Source organism: Danio rerio, chromosome 23, assembly GCF_049306965.1.
Source record: "Danio rerio strain Tuebingen ecotype United States chromosome 23, GRCz12tu, whole genome shotgun sequence".
NCBI classification, from domain to species: domain Eukaryota; kingdom Metazoa; phylum Chordata; class Actinopteri; order Cypriniformes; family Danionidae; genus Danio; species Danio rerio.
The window spans coordinates 1,027,241-1,047,634 of NC_133198.1; the positions used below are offsets into that span (position 1 = coordinate 1,027,241).

The window sequence follows — 20,394 nt, forward strand, 5'->3', positions numbered from 1 at the left end:
CTCAAAGTCTAAAACACATGGTGCTAAAGCATTAACGGTGAGTCCCAATCCACTTTTGCTATTTTAAGGACTGAAAAATACGCTCTGCGCCCGGCGCATGGTCTAACACGGTTGTGCTGATTCTCTTGATGAGTTCTGGCAGTGTTTTGAGCATAATCTGCATTAAACCAATCAGAGTCTCGTCTCTCATTTCCTTTAAGAGTCAGTTGTGTCGCTTTTTCTATTTACACGGCAGACTCTGTAAGTGTAAAAACTGAATGCTTCACTAGTGAGAAAACAGTTAAACAGAGCATCTGCAGCGCGAGGATAAAGAACCAGCCTCCTTCATTCAGCCTTTTTACTTTACTTCTTTACTTTACTCCTTTACTTTAGTGGGGTGAGGAAACGGTGGATAATATTAAGCGATTTTTTCCTTAAAACAAGCAAAATAATCTGCCAATGGGGTAAGCAAATGAATCTTGTTTTTTCTTTTGACGTAAGATTATTTTGCTTACCCCATTGGCAGATTATTTAGCTTGTTTTAAGGAAAAACTCACTTAATATTGGCATATTATTTCTCAAAACAAGACGATATGTTTTGCTTGTCTAGAAAATTCTTCATTTAGGAATTTTTAGATATTTCGACTAGAAACAAGACAAAAACTCTAAGAAAAGCATATTTTGCAGTGTATGGAGTGTATTAAAAGTAACAAAAATAGTTTAAGATGTAAATGAATATTACTGTACCTCATAGTCCAAACAGCCTTTAAAATAAATGGAGCCAGATTCTTTATGCTGCCGAATGTAAAACTCGACATTTTCTGTTTTCGGTGTTACAGACTTGATTGTATAAGTGAACGTCCCGTTGCTTGTAGTTGGATTGTCATTGTCATGTGCCAGTACCGTCAGTACTTCTGTACCTAGATTAATATTAAGAAACTCATATTTCACCCATAAAATATTTCATGAATGCACACAGTCATTAATTCAATAGACCTTGGGTGTGACCGAAATAAACTGATTAGTTAATATATAAACACAGTTTAAGTCAGAGTTATTAGCCCTCTTGTATATTTCATTCATTCATTTTCCTTCAGTTTAGTCCCTTGTTTATCAGGGGTCGCCACAGCGGAATGAACCGCTAACTATTCCAGCATATGTTTTACTCAGTGGATGCCCTTCCTGGGAAACATCCATTCACACACACTCATACACTACTGCCAATTTAGTTCATCCAATTCACCCAAAGAGCATTTTTCAAGACACTAGTGTTCAGCTTACAGTGACATGTAAAGGCTTCACTAGGGTAATTAGGGTAAAGTTAGGGTAATTAGGCAAGTCATTGTATAACAGTGGTTTGATTTGGGACAATACAAAACTAATATTGCTGAAGAAGGCTAATAATAATGACCTTAAAATGTCTTTAAAACTGCTTTTATTATAGCTGAAATAAAACAAATAAGAATTTCTTCAGAAGAACAAATATTAGAGGAAATACTGTGAACGATTCCTAAATCTGTTTGGGAAATATTTGGAAAAGGAAGAAAAGACAAATTCACAGCAGGGTGAATAATTCTTCAACTGTAAATATAACATAGCGGTCTGCAAGTGCACAAGGCTGAGTACAGAATGACAGAATGTCCTGAATATAAGGAGCAAAAGAAGAGGAGTGTTTACGATAATAATGAACTACCTTGAGCTTGAGACTCGTCCACAGTCACTTCATAGACTGACTTCTGAAATGCAGGCGCGTGGTCATTTATGTCCAATATCCTGATCTCCACACCAAGCCGTATGTCCACCTCATTATTGGATTTATTTTTTGCTTCGAACATTAGCTGTAATTGAGTCCAGTGAAAGTCAATTGGCAGTGTAATACAGTAACCAGTGCTGTTATAATGCTACACTGTGAAAAATATCCAATACTTAAAGCAGTTTCCTTTTTTGAATATCTGTGAAACTGTTTGCAGTGCTGTATAGTGTGTGTTGGTGTTGTATATTACGCTACAGAAACCTTGTAATAACCTTGCCACAGCCATGTCACCCTGCAGCCCAAGACCGGTTACTCACTGTAGCTAAGCAGGGCTGAGCCTGGTCAGTACCTGGATGGGAGACCACTAGGGAACACTAGGTTGCTGTTGGAAGTGGTGTTAGTGAGGCCAGCAGGGGGCGCTCAATCTGTGGTCTGTGTGAGTCCTAATGCCCCAGTATAGTGAAGGGGACACTACACTGTCAGTGTGCGCCGTCTGTCGGATGAGACGTTAAACCGAAGTCCTGACTCTCTGTGGTCATTAATAATCCCATGGCACTTCTCGTGAAAGAGCAGGGGTGTAACCCCGGTGTCCTGGCCAAAGTCCCTCTATCGGCCCTTACGATCATGACCTCCCAATTATCCCCATCCACCGAATTGGCTCTATCACTGTCTCTCCACTCCACCAATAGCTGGTGTGTGGTGAAGCACTGGCGCCGTTGTTCTGTGGCTGCCGTCGCATCATCCAAGTGGAGCTGCACACTGGTGGTGTTGTGGAGAGCCCCCCTCATGATTGTGAAGCGCTTTAGGTGTATGGCCATACACAATAAATACGCTATATAAATACACACTACATTACATTACATTAATAAACTGCAGCACATTTTCTGTTATTTTACAGATTTATTTCTCTACATATTGTTTCTTATGAGGGGCGCAACTGCACATTTACAGAGGGGTATGCGGGTTTAAGTTTTGCCCCCGTCATTCTATATATTCTGACTATTTGTTCATGTGTCAGTTTTAACATGGTTAAGAACCGTTAAAATCAGCATCAAAAGTGCACAGAGCAGAGATCAACATCCCATAATGCAATTCACCACCGCAAATAAACACACTTGTGAATCACAAAATACGTAAACTGTGAACAGACACATGTTTCACAATGTTTATATGAGGAGTTCTTTAAGGGATGCTTACCTTAAGGATATTTTGACCAGATTCATAGTCCACCTTCCTATGGACGTAAACGTCTGCTTTATCATTGATTGTGAGGAGGTTTTTTGGTTCTTTATCCACACCCTCACCTTGCAGCTCGAATTTGAGTAAATAAGCTTTTTCGGCATGAATCTGCAACACAGACGACACACACATGGGTCATAATGTGTCTCCGATTAACTTATGTGCATGCATATACAGTGTTCAGCAGAAATGAAGTCAGCCCTCACAGATCTCTCTTTTACATTCATAGTTTCTACAGGATCCCTATTGGTAAAGTTGTTTTTTAAATTTGCACATTCAGACTTTGGCGTTTAATAATAGACTAAAACAGAATTTAAAAGTCAAAAACGGATTATTTATAATCACATAGACTGAAAAAAATGTCTGCAAAATTATTGCAAACAATTTATTTGTGTTAAATTTAAGCAAACAAATAAAATTTAATAATGTTCAACTTAATTTGTTTGTTTAAATCCAGCACAAACAAATTGTTTACAACCACTTAACTTAAAATATTTCAGTAAATTCAAGGAATCATCTTTAAATAATTCTTTCAGTGCTTAATCTGAGCTGGATCTTTCCAGATCCTGTTCCGGAAAATGTCAGATATTCGTGTTTTGCGTTTCGTTATTTATTGTATTGAATCCGGCATTACTTTGTGCGTGGTGAATACCTACGCTTGTGCATGCGCATACATGTGTGCGTGTGTGTGGAAGAAAGAATGAGCGCAATCGAAAGCTGTGTGAATTGTGTATGTGTACACACACATGATCTTATGTTCACAATCACTCTCATTGGTTGGTAATTGTTTCACGCACAGTGAGCAGCGAAAATAAATATTTTCATAGTGGCCAACTGTAATAATATTTGTTTTTTCAAAATGGCAAAGAGGCAGTCAAGCACATTTCCATATTTTAAAACCACGAGTAATTCTGACAATGAGACTGATCAACAGAGGTCTTGAAAAGATGAAACTGCGCGAATGGATCAGGGCAGCAGGAGACAGAAGCAAAGCAACCTCAAGTCAGCCAGAAAACATGACAGAAACTGTGGGCTCTTCTCGAACATTAGACTGAGTGAGTCACTTAATTATTGTTTTCCACTTAGCACATAACAGCAAAATGGACTGAATAGAGACTGTTTAAACGATTTATGTTTTTAGCTACTTGATTTAATTAACCATGACTGACCTTATAAGGCTCAAAATATTATAAGACCGTTCTGAAATGTGACACTCTTGCGCTATCACTATTTAATGATGTAAAGTTCTGGCAAACTGAAATTGTGTGGTGGACGTCAGTCTTTATTTCCTGATTCATTTACAAATTAAACACTGCACATACTGTTAGGCACAACTGGAGACACACGTCCTAAATTGTTTACAAAGCTACATTGAATATTGTGTCTGAAATTGCATGTAAAAATGCCTTCAAAACATCATTAGCACTGTTTGACTGGCTAATCATATGATTTCATCAGCCTGATCTCACGAGGAAACGTAAGTATGTTACGTTTTGTCAGTTTGGTGGCTAATTTGTACGAATTCATAACAGTTCAGTCGTATGAAAATGTATGATTTTAAAAAGGTGGCATGGCACCTAACCATTTTGCAGTGAAAGCGATGGGCTGTCCATTGGATCGTATTGCTGACGCGATGGCAAACAGCTGCTTTGTTTTTTATTTATTTATTCAAAAAGTGCATTAAAGCTGAGATACAACCTGAAAGACGACAATACAGCACTTACTATCACAATCATCAGCAATTTATTAGTTTATTTGACAGACTTATAATATGCTGTTGTTTTATTGGAGTTGTCAATCCAAAATGGCCGATGCGCCATCTAGTGTCGTAAATTTGACTTATCAATTAATTACAAATTATCAGACCAGAGGTTTTGAATATCAGAAAATAGACTTTATTCTCCATAATAAAGCCGAGAAAGAGCAGAGCAGACCCCAGAGCATTCTGAAGTCTCTCCTGGACACCTTCTGAAGTCTCTCCTGCACCTTCTGAAGTTTCAGTGTGTTTGTTACAATTTTTATACAGGATTATTTGACACACCCCTAATTCTCTTTTTAACTCTTGACCATTTTTGAATAGGTTTTCTAGTCTAAGGGGTCCTGCTATTCTTGGCTCTCAGCCCACTAGCTCATGTTCATGTCAGCAGAGATGTTACAGGTCTGTGTCAGCAACTGTTTTGACACCAAAGTTCTCTCTCCATAGATGCAACTTATGCAAAAGGATTAAGTGTTTACATACATTGTCATGAAAGCATAATCACTTGATAATATGTTACTCATTCTAACTTCTAACACATATAGCTTCATACAAGTATTTAACATATATGATCAGTGCTTTACATATTCAGTTATTCTACACAATCAGTCACTCAGCCTTCTCCTACTTTTGCTCCTGTAGGCATACTCATCTTACACAGACATATCACTGTATTTTTAACACAGGCTGGCATGTTTGCTGCAAACACTACATACATTTTGAGAAGAGAAAATTAACTGCTTTACACTTAGAAAATACTTCACACTGAGAGAATAGAAATCTTCTTCAATCCCTCCTCTTAAGACTTTAGTCTTAATATTATTGTCTTTTAACCCCAAAGTGCAATTTCATAATCCAGTTCCCTTAATTACCTCTATCTAGTGACTGATATTAGCCACATAGCTGTTATCAATTGACCAGATTATGCCACTGTACTTTGACAGAAGTCCAGCCAAACATCTTCCCTGTCACTTGATTTGAAGGAAGTAAAAGACTGTACTCTGTTTTTCTCTTAATACATCAAAGACAACAATGTTTTGAGCATAAGTATTCAGTTGGTTCAGTGCTCGCTGCTAGTTTTCAAACTCATATAGAATATACTGAAGTGATATTATATATAGGTACCATGAAAGCAATATGCAAACAAAATCAATATGCAAACGTAAAAAGCATCAAATGTTGATCTTGATCTTTGCTCATCCTTGTTTCTCTTCTTCTGAGCTATCAGCATCTTCACTTGACTTTAAAAAGATGTTGATGGAGATGTGTGGTTAAGAGTCTGAGTTCTGAAATCTGCAGTTGTGCATTCATCATCCCTTGACTTGTGGCACTTCTGTATGTGGTATCAGGCATATTATCAGAATCACTCTTTACTTTGTTCTGATAAACTTCTCCTTCCACAAGTTGAACTTCGTAGTTTTGAGCTTTGGAATATTCAGGCTCCTCTGTTTCCAGTCAGCTTTCCCTTGCTGGAGTTGTTCCCTTTCGCTCCTTTGAGGCATTGGTACCCCATCAATGGCATCCTCTTTGGCAGCTGTTGGATTTGCCCTCATCCAGATTTGGTCCTTTCCTCCTGAACTCTCCAGAGTATCCACAGATAGACTCAATCACCTAGACCAATTGGACCTTGTATCACTGCTCTCTCACATGGCTCCTTTCTGGTTTCCTGCACAGATATCGCTATGCACATGGCAATTATTTGTTTCTTCATAAAAGTCCCTACTGTATTAGACATCTTTGCAAACCATTCCAAGAAGTTATGTGCAAGGTTATAGGTGAGATTATATGCCAGGTTTTATGCAAAGTTTCATGTGGTTTCTTGCAAGGGTCATGCGGTTTCTTGCAAGGTTTCTTTCAAGGGTCGACCCAATAGCAGTTCATGCGATGCAGTGTTAGATGCCTGTTTCTGTCAGTTTCCATGCCATCACTCACCAATGCACTTGTTAGCAAATTAATTCCATTAAGTTTATCATTTTCACATATTTCATTGAGCGTTGGTCTTGATGGATCATCTTCATCTCTTTCAGCCATTTCTGGTAATTGAGCATAATACAATTATTCTCTCTTTTTCTTTATTCATAATTTTTCATACTCCTTTAGATGTTTTTATTTATTTTTCACTCATTAACTTCATGAATACTTTATGAATGCAAACCCATTATGAACTTATTTCTGAAGGCATTTCAAAATTTAGGAAATACTTCTCTTGTCACAGATGTAATACCTATCCCTGCTTCATAATCTGCTCCTGATGCTACCTCTAATCATCTACTCATCATAGTTTCTCAACTGTGCTTGTTTACAGAATAAATCTCTATCCATTCAGCACTAAAAACAGTCATCATATCTCACTGTTTGGAGCAATGGTCTCCAGTCAAGTCTTTTAATTGAACTAGAGCTCTGTGAAGCTGTAGATAATTCAATCATCCACATATTGTGACAGTGTTCATCCTAAGATATTTTCCCTAATTTTAACCCTTTATGCATTCTGGTGTATACAGTGTTTGCTATTCATCAAGCTACACAAGTACAAACAAGTTTTTACCCTCCTCTGGTAGTTACCTAAAATAAACTCAATAGAAACTAAGCACTTAATATATTTACCATCCAAAAGAACATATCTTCACATACAATATGAACTTCAGCTGGAAAATCTTTTCCTATTGATTGTTCTTAAATCATATTATCAACATTAAGCCTCTTTTATCTGTCTTGATTAACCATTTATTTTAATTATCACATTAACTTCAATTAAATATTATTAGTTACTTATAATTTATTACTCCTTTAAATTAAAATTTAAATAGAAATGTCTGGGACAGATTGTATATTACAGTATCTAGATGTTTCTATTAATGCTCTTATTTTTCACACTTTTCAATAGTGTTTAATACCTATTTCAGCATTTAGTGGTTTTCTTTATGGGCAGATCTACATCTGATCCATTTTAACCCTCACTGTGCTGGCTGATTTTATCTGCATCTCAGTCATAATGACAATCATTTAGTTGGAATTTGACACTTCTTTCTTTGCTAATTTATTTTCTGATCTATATATTAATTCCTTTTTTGTCCTAATTTGTGGTACTGTCTTTTGGCTAACATTTATTTCTTAAGGCATTCCCCTCAAACTAGTTGTTTATACAATTTTGATGCACTTTTTTTATCAGCTGACTAAAACTTACTGTATGTTTTGTGAATTTCTTTTTGCTCTGTTTTAACTATTATTTCTTATTAATTTCCTTCTAATAATTCTTCACATATGTTTTCATGTGAAACAATATCTTTTTCTTAAACACTTTTCTCTTTCAATTTGTTTTATAGTAATTTAGAAGTATTACTTTTTGACCTTACTATCTCTTATGAATTTATTTCAATTGTTATTTCAATCTTCCCTTTAACTGTATCATTTTTTTTTTAATCATTTTTCTAAATTTGAATCTCTTTCCAGTTTTCAATATTCAATCTTGATTTAGGCCATTCATAACATGATTACGGTAAGATATTTTCTTTACTTAATTTTAACTTAAATACTTTATTCCAATCTTATTTATTCTCCAAATTATCTATTGCCTTATCAAACGCTTTTTCTCTTTTTCTTTAGTCAATCTACTGCATTGTAATTTATCCTTCAATGTTTAAGGAACTTTTATTAAGCCTACTGAAACTTAAACCTAAATTATTTAACATTCATCATAATATATCATTACGCATTTAAAATTTCACTGTAGAATTTCCTTATAACACTTTTTCTTACTTAAAAATTTGCATGATAATAATTTCTCTCTCAAATTGACAGGAGTCTGATTTGATACAAGAATGGGTAGCTAAACTTTTGTTCTTAATTTTCCTTCTGTAATGCTTGAACTTAATTTGGACTTTAGGAGCTACTTTGAGATGGACTGTCAGACTATCCCCCCTCGCAACCTGAGACAACTATAGCTCACAGATTGGTGCAACAGTCTTTTCTATGTTGTCCTGAAATTGCTTCATATCAGGGCACAGTGTTTCCCCCTCTCTCTTTGGGCTGGCTTCTTTCTTTGACTCAACTGATGTAAAGTTCTGGTGGAGCATTTTCTCTTTGATCAGTTCATCAGTCTCTTGTTAGTGTCTCTTTTGAATGTCTCTGAACAAATGTAGCTTTTTCAGTCCTCAGTAAATCCTGGGCAAAAAGTTCATGTCACAAGTGTCCACAGCCATTTTGCTCTTTGTGTTTTTTCACACACCTTTCCATTTGCCAGTATACTCAGAGATGTCTGGTAGGTACAAGACTACAGTCCCCCAAAGTTCATCCCTATGTCCTCTTAATTAATATATATATAGAATTTAGCTCATGACTTAATAAATTATTATTTTTCCCCCATTTTTTCCTTCATCAAATAAAGACTCCTTTTATCCATTTTTTTTTTATTAATTTATTTATTTATCTATTTTTGTTTGCTGTTTAACAACTTATTTTTTTCTAATTCTCAATCATTTTTATCATATGTAAATATGCTTAATTTTCTATTTGTTAAATGTTCTTATAGATAATTTCTTTGGCTTCAGATTGTGCTTCACTTATTTTTCCTTAATTTATTCTAGTGCTTCCTTACTAGTTACATTACATCTTACATTATTTTAATATCTCTAACATTTCCATACCTGTTTTAATTCAACAGTACTATATGGTGGCCAAATGTCTAATATACCTGTTCAGAATCCTTACTGCAATAGCTTCAAGTTCATAGTACTATTTTAACTCTACATGTTTGTTTACTTTAAGCATTTTTCCAATCTGAAATGCAATTTTAAATTTTAAATTAATTTTTAGGTACATAAAATATTAACTATAAAATGTTTGAACTCACTATGCTGTTCTTTCATGTCTCCTCAGTGTCTATGCTTTACATCTAACTCACTGCTTTTACTACAAATAGCTGTTGGCTCAGATGACAGTCTGTAGCTGACTTTAAAACAGATGACAACAGTCAACTTAAACCACAACAATTTTTTATTGCACTTAAACATAATTTTATCTTTTAAAGCCAAATCTTGTTTTCTTCAAAATGTTACTGTTTTTTTCTAATTTTTATCTTATCTGTTTAATATATATTTTTAAACATCTTCTCTTTTAATTCTATTAAACAATTTTTGGACTTTTTTTTCCATTTTCCTATGCTTCTTTTCCTTTTCAAAAATTTGCATTTTTGTCTCTTAGATTTTCCTAATTCATTTTTCTTTAAACTTATTTTCCTTAAACATTTGATCATTAACTCTTCCATTAATCAATATTCATTAAATTTTTCCTCTTCTCTAGTTTTTTCTTTACTCAAATTATTGACTTATCTATTTTTGATTCATACTGATTTAGTAAATTTATTTCCTTATCAATTTAACAATTTATATCCATATGTAGTTATTTCTATGCTTCAATTTTTAAATTTCTTAGTATTTATTAATATAGCTTTCAGTTGCATTTTTATTTACACTTTTAATTTTTTTTTTTTAAATCTTATTCTATCATTAATATTTTCTTTTTTCATTTATCTTATTACATTACTTTATATTTCTATTTATTTAATACCTTATAATATATCTTTACTCTTTAGCTTCTATCTGTCCTGTGAAACTTTTGTTCTTAAAATAGACAGATTCTTACCACTCCTGAAGCAGACCTTCTTCCAGACTGTCGACATGTCAGGAATTTCAGTCCCCTCTCTGCCTAGTTCATACTTAAAACACTTCAAACACACAGAGATTATTCAGAAAAATGTTTAACTAGTATATATTCTTCTTTTCAGTCTGTGTCTTTCAAATGCAATATGATCTCAATTAATTTTATGAGGCTTAAACCTCCTCTGTATCACAATCTCTTCCCTAAACTGCATCACTCTCTATCTTATTGTTCTTAAATCACACAACATATGCAATCTTCCTTTTATATTATAATATAAAACGATAATTCTTTTAAACTCACTCTTATTGCAAACATACTTCTAGACACAATCATACTTCTCACTCATCCTAACCTCATCTCTTACACTGTGTAACCTGAACCTCACCTCTATTCTAGTCTCTCTAGATCAAAGGTGAAGCTTCTAAGCACCCCAGCAACACAGACAAATACACAAATACTTACAATTACATAAATACACCTCACTCTTCTTGAGTGACCTGTCTGAACAGCCTCTAACCTTAGAGCTGTAACCACAGAATTCTTCACTACACTCCTCTTGAGTGCCTGTTACTTCTGCTTCTGTCTTTACTGTCCTTGAGTAAAAATAGCATTTCACAGGATTTTTGCCTTTTTTCCCCCAGCCTCCTGAATAATAATATTTATCATTATTAAAACAAAACGGGTACTCCGAGGTCTTTGCGCGCTTCTCTCTATACTTTATTATTCTGTTTTAATCTCTTAACTGTCACCACACTTTAAGAACTTCCTTTTAAAACATAAATATGCTCTATGCATATTCTTCATAATATTAAAAATTTCCCAAACATGAGTAACAGTTACTAGTTAACGTTTATCCTATCCATCAAGGCCCTCTTAGGAAAACACAGATCATTTGCATGCAAATTGTTATTTTCTTCTGGTATTCAAAACCCCATTGTTTTCCTTTTATATCTTTACTTTTACTTTTTTAGTTTTACTTGTAGTTCGTTATAGCTGGAGAAACAGTTCAAGTGACTTTTTACCGTTACAAGCAGGTCCTTGGCAGAAAAAACACAAACGTATAAGCGAAAATTGCTTACCGTTTTTTATCGTGGCCACATATTTGTGTTTTTCCTCCAAGCCCCAGCATGTCCAGTGTCACCTGTTCGTCTCTTTCCAGCCCCACGTTGGGCGCCATTTGTCGTAAATTTGACTTATCAATTAATTACAAATTATCAGACCAGAGGTTTTGAATATCAGAAAATAGACTTTATTCTCCATAATAAAGCCGAGAAAGAGCAGAGCAGACCCCAGAGCATTCTGAAGTCTCTCCTGGACACCTTCTGAAGTCTCTCCTGCACCTTCTGAAGTTTCAGTGTGTTTGTTACAATTTTTATACAGGATTATTTGACACACCCCTAATTCTCTTTTTAACTCTTGACCATTTTTGAATAGGTTTTCTAGTCTAAGGGGTCCTGCTATTCTTGGCTCTCAGCCCACTAGCTCATGTTCATGTCAGCAGAGATGTTACAGGTCTGTGTCAGCAACTGTTTTGACACCAAAGTTCTCTCTCCATAGATGCAACTTATGCAAAAGGATTAAGTGTTTACATACATTGTCATGAAAGCATAATCACTTGATAATATGTTACTCATTCTAACTTCTAACACATATAGCTTCATACAAGTATTTAACATATATGATCAGTGCTTTACATATTCAGTTATTCTACACAATCAGTCACTCAGCCTTCTCCTACTTTTGCTCCTGTAGGCATACTCATCTTACACAGACATATCACTGTATTTTTAACACAGGCTGGCATGTTTGCTGCAAACACTACATACATTTTGAGAAGAGAAAATTAACTGCTTTACACTTAGAAAATACTTCACACTGAGAGAATAGAAATCTTCTTCACTAGTGGCTGTTTCCCAAATCGCACTAGAGTGTCGCCTTTTGGTGATTCTATGCTCTTTTTCCACCCCTAACCTTAATCGTCATTGGGTGATGAGCAAATCGTACTAAATTGTACGAATTAGATCGTATGAATTCATACGAATTAGCCACTAAATCAAAAAGTTATGAATTGCCGCAAGATTGCGTTGGATTTCATTTATAATTTGCAAACAATATTTTCTGACATTTTCCCAGTGATGGGTTGTGGCTGGAAGGGCATCCACTGCGTAAAAACTTGCTGGATAAGTTGGCGGTTCCTTCCACTGTGGCGACCCCGGATTAATAAAGGGACTAACAAACATAAAACCAACTTCACCCCAATCAAGAATCAATCCAAAATCTCCATTTGACTCATAAATATTTATATTTGCACGTGTAAAATCAATAATGCTGAATAAAGCAGAACTGAATGCATTCTAGCAGACAGTAAGTGTATATGCACGGCACTCACGTTGCCTATTTTATATGGAAATGGTCCGGGAGATTCTTCCTCGATGGCAAATGACTCAATAATCCACATGCGCTTCTGTCGTATCTTTCCACCGTCAGCCCATGAACACACACTCCAGGAAAGCTAGATAAAGACAACCCATTTCATCTGTTATAAAATGATTATATAACATATGCAGATCATTCTGTACCTTAATGCAGTATTACAGTATACTATATACACTTATTTACAGTATGCACTTAAACAGACACTGTTTGTTTGTGAGACAAACGCAATACATTGACTTTCACAATCATTTACTGAAGACACCCACTGAAATATCATGCAGTCCAACAATAGTTTCATACATCATTCACCAGCATGGACCACGCCAAACTTTGAGCTAGACTTTATTGTAGGGATGAAAGGGATGGGAAGTAAGAGGATAAACAGTGAACAGGTTGATCGGGCATCCTACGGGCTTTTGTCCGTAGTGTATGTGGGTGAATGAGTGTGTATGGACGTTTCCCATGGGTTGTTGGTTGTTCAGTTGGTGGTTCATTCCATTGTGGCAGCGAAAAAAAAAAGCCGAAAAGAAAATGAATGAATGCACTTATTTATATAGATGAGGGCGGAATTATTAGCCCTATATATATATATATATATATATATATATATATATATATATATATATATATATATATATGTATCAGAAAAGGGAAGAATTTTGTCCTTTACTGTACATTTTTTACCAAAAAAACCTCTTGAGATTTGTCTTGTTTTTTAAGTGTCCTGGATGAACAAATAATAAACATTGCAGACCACACATAAAAATAAATCAAATCAAAACAATTAAATAAATATGATTCATAAGAATTCCACTACCAAAACATGTCCACAATTATAATTGTTCATTGAAATACTCTGGTCGGTGTTTACTGTCAATCACAGGAGATCCACCAATAGGAAACTAGATTTTTAAAAGAGGCCCGCCCTTTATTTGTTTTTGTTTCTTTCAGATATGGAGTCACAGCGATTGGGAATTTTTCACCCCCAAGTCTGACAAAATTGGGATAATAAATAAATAAACACTGTAAGAAGATAGTTATCAGCCCAAAACTGGGGCACACAGACATACACATGCACGTGTAAAGACTGAAAATAAATAATAAATAAATAAACTATCCAAATAAATTAGCCCCAAAACTAACTATCATCCCAAAACAGCGAGTTACTGTCACAATCATTATGAACTACACACACACACACACACACACACACACACTGAAATGAATTAATTATCAATCCAAAAGTGCTAATGTCACAACAATTATATTATAAAGTACACACACACACACACACACACACACACACACACACACACACACACACACACACACACACACACATACACACACTGAAATAAATTAATTATCAATCCAAAAGTGCTAATGTCACAACAGTTATATTATAAAGTACACACACACACACACACACACACACACATATAAAAATATTTAATAAAAATTTAATAATTAACTAACAAACACTAATTAGCAATCTGCCCAAAATTGCTAGTTAATTTGGCATTAATTAAAGTACACACACACACACACACACTAAGGTGAAATTAAAAATACATAATAAATATACACAGAAAGTTAGTTATCAGCTTAAAACTGCTAGATAATTTAATGATAATTATAAAGCACACACACACGAAAATGAATATATAAACACTTATACACACACACACACACACTGAAAAAAATAAACACAAAAATTAACTATATAGCACCACAGATCTGAATTAATGTCTCTCTCTATCTCTCTCTCTCTCTCTCTCTCTCTCTCACACACACACACACATTGAAACTCTCACACACACACATAAAAATAAATATTTAAACACTTAACAAAAGTTAGTTACACCCTAAAACTGCTAATGTCACAAAAAATTATAAAGTACACACACACACACACACACACACACACACGAAAAAAATATATAAACACTTATACACACACACACACACACACACACACACACACACACACACACACACACACACACACACACACAAACACACACACACACAAATAAAGATACAAATCTGACTTTAATTTTTCCATATAGTCCACACAATCCTAAAATAACTCAATATGTGACTCATGAGCACTCAGACGAGCTAATTACCTTCATTTTCATTTATCAGCATAATCAGGGTGATTAAATATAATCTGCTGCATACGCTGCATTAACACATTATAATAAAAGGGAGACGTGCTTGATTTTATCATCAGAAGAGAACAAACCATTCCTCAATTTCTTCATTTAGTCTGGCGGAGCTATTGTTCATCCTTTGACTGACTCGTTTTTTCCTTTACGTAATGTGAAATGATTAAAGTTGATTAACTAATTAATAATAATAATATTAATATTCAGTGTTTTTATAATCCACATTCATCAGCAGGAGCCAACACATGAGGTTAAAGAGTTGTTTTGCTGTTAATGTTGACAAAATGTACTTATACACACTTTCTGTCAACAGTGGGTGTGTGTGTGTGTGTGTGTGTGTGTGTGTGTGTGTGTGTGTGTGTGTGTGTGTGTGTGTGTGATCATACTTTCTTCAGCGTTCAGAGCAGTAAATCAAACTCTCTGCTGTGTTTATGTTTCAAAGAGTGCTCGAGGACATGTGCGTGTGTAAACCACATCATACACTCCCTTAATGACAAACCCTCAACAATAAAACCCACGACTATATACTGATTACATTGAGAACAACAACATTTACGATAAAAACCCTCATTAACTAGTGCATTAAAGAACAATGAGCGTTACTGTTTTCATCTTAGCAATTGGTTATAACCAGTGTTGGGCCCGTTCCTTTAAAAGAGTAATTAGTTATAGTAGTTACTTCTCACAGTTAACTGAGTTACATCATTATAATTACCAGGGAAAGTAACTATTGCATTAGTTTAAACAAATCTAATGTCAAATAAAATTAATATAAAGCATTGTACAGTAATCTACACTATTTTAATGTTGTTGTGGGACAACGTGAGAGACAGCAAATTCAACATTTCATTATAAATATACTATAATTGCACAATAAAACACAACAGATGCTTTAGAACTTATAGATGTTAGAGAGTATTTAGTTTAATTCTGTCACTAATAATACATTAAGAGTCACACATTACTTTAATCTACACTATTAAAAAACCAAAGCTACTCGATGCATTTACTGTCATGAGCAAACATGAGACATTCATCACAGTGTTTATTCATATCAGTAAATGGAAATAGAGTCATGATTAGTTGATGTTAACTCACGGTGCATGAACTAATGTCTGGATTTAACGCATTAGTGAATGATGAACTATGATTAATAAATGCTGTATTATTTGTTCATGTTAGCAAATATATTAAGGGTCAGACTTTACTTTAATCTACACTATAACAAACCATTAACTGAGACTTTTACCTTAATAAACTAATAAGTAGCTGCTTGTTAATCATTAGTAAGCTAGTTGGGTTTTGGTATTGGGTAGGATTAGTGATGTAGAACATGATCATACTTTATAAGCGCTAATAAACAGGGAATGTTGTTATAATAGCCAGTAGTTAATAGTGAGAACTGCTACTGAGGCCGCGTTTACACTAATGCCTTTTAGTTTGAAGTTTTGCCATGGTTACGCCATCCGTCAACACTACGCCGGAGTTCTCAAGTGCTGAAAACGGAGCGTTTTGGAAACACTGGAGAGGCTGTTTTCATTATGAAGCGCTGCTGCTGCGTCTCAGTGTGGATGAGGGAAAACGGAGACATCTGAAAATGGAGGCGGGGCTGCTGAGATTCGCTACCTGATTGGGGCTTTTGTGTCATTGCGTATCCTTCCCTTATTGGTCAAGCCCCTATCACATGACTATAACACATGACTTTAACGCTACCAGGAGACAGCAGACCAGCCTTCACTGTAAACAACAACACGGGCACAGAAATGGGAGCGTTGTTTGCACTATTGTCTGTTTTAGGCGGCGTTGTGCAGTTATTCTTTTGTTACGTTTAGTAACGTCTCGACCTCGTCGTCTGTCCACAAAAACACCTCTCTTGCTTTCTTTGCCATCGCGTTCATTGTTCAACCGGCGTTTGTTGACTAACAATAACCAAATACCGAGCGAGACACATGCTTCCTGTTTATACTAGAACACGCATGCCCAGAGTGCGCGAATGGTCACATAATATACGGTTTTGGTGGCGTAGTGTGGACGGAGATATGTTCAGAAATACTAGGTGAAACGCAAGTGTGGACGCGGATCGCATTTGATCTAAAACGCCGTTTTAAAACTAAAACACACTAGTGTAAACGGGGCCTTAATTTCCCAGAGATGGGTTGCGGCTGGAAGGGCATCGGCTGCATAAAAATGTACTGGATAAGTTGGCGGTTCATTCCGCTGTGGCGACCCTGGATTAATAAAGGGACTAAGCCGACGAGAAAATGAATGAATGAATGAATGAATTGCTACTTAAACTAAAGTCGATCATTCATTCACTTTCAATCAGCTTAGTCCCTTTATTCATCAGGGGTCACCAAAGTGGAACGAACCCCCAACTTACCCAGCAAATGTTTAACACAGAGGATGCCCTTCAAGTTGCAAACCAGTACTGAAAAACACCCATACACACTCATTCTCACACACTTATTCACTCACACACTCATACACTACGGCCAGTTTATTTGATCAATTCCCCTATAGTGCATTTGTTTGGACTGTGGGGGAAACCGGAGCACCCGGAGGAAACCAACGTGAACACAGGGAGAACATGCAAACTCCACACAGAAACAACAACTGACCCAGCCGAGGCTCAAACCAGCGATCTTCTAGCTGTAAGGCCACAGTGCTAACCATTGAGCCACCGTGCCGCCTCATACTAACACCAGTTTGAGTCAAATATGAACAAATCAGCTGTCAGTCAATGGGTTTGTCTTAATATTGGCTTCAAACAACCCAGCTCGTTTTGTTTTCTTAAGTGTACCCTGAGGCAAAGGCCATAGTGCAAACAGCTCATAAAGTAACACTATATCTCCACTGTCACCGTCTGATGGACACGCCGGAATTAAAGTCTCCTCTAATTTGAGCTGTAAAATTCTGGGTTGTTGTAAACCAAAATTGGGTCAAACATGAACAAACCCGGGCATTGAGTTCAAAAGTACACACATCGTGTGACACGTAGTTAATACTAGGAAACACTTTAGTTTAAGGGCGGCACGGTGGCTCAGTGGTTAGCAATGTGGCCTCACAGCAAGAAGGTCTCTGGTTCAAGTCTGGGTTAGTTGGCGTTTCTGTGTGGAGTTTGCATGTTCTCCCCGTGTTGGCGTGGGTTTCCTCCGTGAGCTCCGGTTTCCCCCTAGGGGAATTGATGAGCTAAATTGTCTGTAGTGTATGAGTGTATGAGTGTGTGTGTGTGTGTGTGTGTGTGTGTGTGTGTGTGTGTGTGTGTGTGTGTGTGTGTGAATGAGAATGTATGCGTGTTCCCCAGTCCTGGGTTGCAGCTGGAAGGGTATCCGTTGTGTAAAACATATGCTGAATAAGTTGGCGGTTCATTCCGCTGTGGTGACCCCTGATTAATAAAGAGACTGAGCTGAGAAAAAGTGAATGAATGAATAGTTTAAGTAGCAGTTCTCACTATTAACTACTGGCTATTATAACAACATTCCCTGTTTATTAGCGCTTATAAAGTATGATCATGTTCTACATCACTAATCCTACCCAATACCAAAACCCAACTAGCTTACTAATGATTAATAAGCAGCTACTTATTAGTTTATTAAGCTAAAAGTCTCAGTTAATGGTTTGTTTTAGTGTAGATTAAAGTAAAGTCTGACCCTTAATATATTTGCTAACATGAACAAATAATACAGCATTAATTAATCATAGTTCATCATTCACTAATGCGTTAAATTCAGACATTAGTTCATGCACCGTGAGTTAACATCAACTAATCATGACTCTATTTCCATTTACTGATATGAATAAACACTGTGATGAATGTCTCATGTTTGCTCATGTCAGTAAATGCATCGAGTAGCTTTATACGTCTCCTGTATTGTAAAGTGTGACTGAAATTATCCTGTTTGACTCAACGCTGGGTTACTAACAGCAGCAGTTTTAGCCATTAAAACACACATGCAGAGTCAGCAGAACTCATTCATATTCACAGCTGTACAGCAGGACTGAGGATCACATCAGCTGCAGACACAAGGATATCAGCACCATTTATGTTGTGCGTGTGTGTGTTTGCGTGATTATTTACCTTTGAGTGTGTGTGTGTGTGTGTGTGTGTGTGCATGTCTTAGTGCTTGTGCGAGTGTGTGTGTGCATGTTCTTGCGTGAGTGTGTCTATCTATTTCTGAGTGTATTGTGAGTGTGTGTGTGTGTGTCTGTTTATGTGCATGTATTTGTGTGCGTTCGCTATTGTGCGTCTATCAATCTCTTAGTGCTTGTGTGAGTGTTTGTGGGAGGATGTGTCTGTGTGTGTGCATGTGCTTGCATGTGTGTGTGTGTCTATCTATTTCTGAGTGTTTTGTGTGTGTGTGTTTGCTTGTGTTTGTGTGATTATCTACCTTTGAGTGTGTGTGTGTGTGTGTCTGTTTATGTGCATGTGTTTGTGTGTGTTTGCTATTGTGTGTGTCTATCTATCTCTTAGTGCTTGAGTGAGTTTTTGTGTGTGTGTGTGTGTGTGTGTGTGTGTGTGTGTGTGTGTGTGTGTGTGTGTGTTTGTGTGTGTGTGTGTGTGTGTGTGTTTGTATGTGCATGTGCTTACGTGTGTTTGCTTGTGTGTGTGTCTATCTATGTCTGAGTGTTTGCATGAATGTGTGTGTGTGTGTGTGTGTGTGTTTGTGTGTGTGTGTGTGTGTGTGGTGTGTAATATGAGCAGAGAAACATGAGCTGAGTGACCGTATAGCTGTACACACACACACACACACACACACACTTGTGCGTTCTGAGATAGACAGACAGACACACACAAAAACAAACACAAACACACACAGATGCTCAAACACACACACACACACACACACACACACACACACACACACACACACACACACACACACACACACACTCACCAGCAGCAGCAGCAAAACACTGAAAGCTGGAGTCCTCATGATGAAGCGGGAGTTCTGCTGTGATCCACACACTGACAGCTCTCTCACACTCACACACTCAGTCTCTTTCACACACACACGCTGCTCATATATAGTGTATGACTGAGGGGAGGGGACATTCAAATCACGCTGCGCAGGTAGAGATATTTGTCTGTCCTTGTCCATCAGATTATATGTTGATATTGTTTTGTAAAATTACATGTTGTTGGTTGACTCTATTTATATATAGTTAAATGCAAAATAACACTCAAATATTTCCCAAATGCTGTTTCTCAGATTGAGGAGTTGTTCACAGTGTTTCATCTAATATTTGTTCTTCTGGAGAAAGTCTTATTTGTTTTATTTGGGCTAGAATAACAGCAGTTCTTAATAGTTTTAAAACCATTTTAAGGTCAATATTATTCGCCCCTTCAGCAATATTAGTGTTGGATTGTCTCCAGAACAAACCACTGTTATACAATGACTTGC

General features: G+C 36.2%; 1 protein-coding gene across 2 annotated transcripts in view; it reads right to left on the bottom strand.

Annotated features, from left to right (window-relative positions):
* The window catches only part of cdh26.2 (cadherin 26, tandem duplicate 2), a 34,965-nt gene extending 14,928 nt beyond the window's left edge, over positions 1-20,037 (bottom strand). Inside the window, exons 1-5 of one of the 2 annotated variants that reach the window (NM_001423486.1) lie at positions 19,888-20,037; positions 12,775-12,897; positions 2,930-3,079; positions 1,673-1,817; positions 727-899 (exon numbers count right to left, since the gene is read on the bottom strand). In NM_001423486.1, coding sequence (NP_001410415.1) covers positions 727-899; positions 1,673-1,817; positions 2,930-3,079; positions 12,775-12,897; positions 19,888-19,926 — 630 coding nt within the window. In that variant the 5' untranslated portion in view covers positions 19,927-20,037. The remainder of the gene's footprint in view (positions 1-726; positions 900-1,672; positions 1,818-2,929; positions 3,080-12,774; positions 12,898-19,887) is intronic. The other variant, XM_009296569.4, reaches the window with a different exon arrangement.
* Between the last annotated feature and the right edge of the window lie 357 nt (positions 20,038-20,394).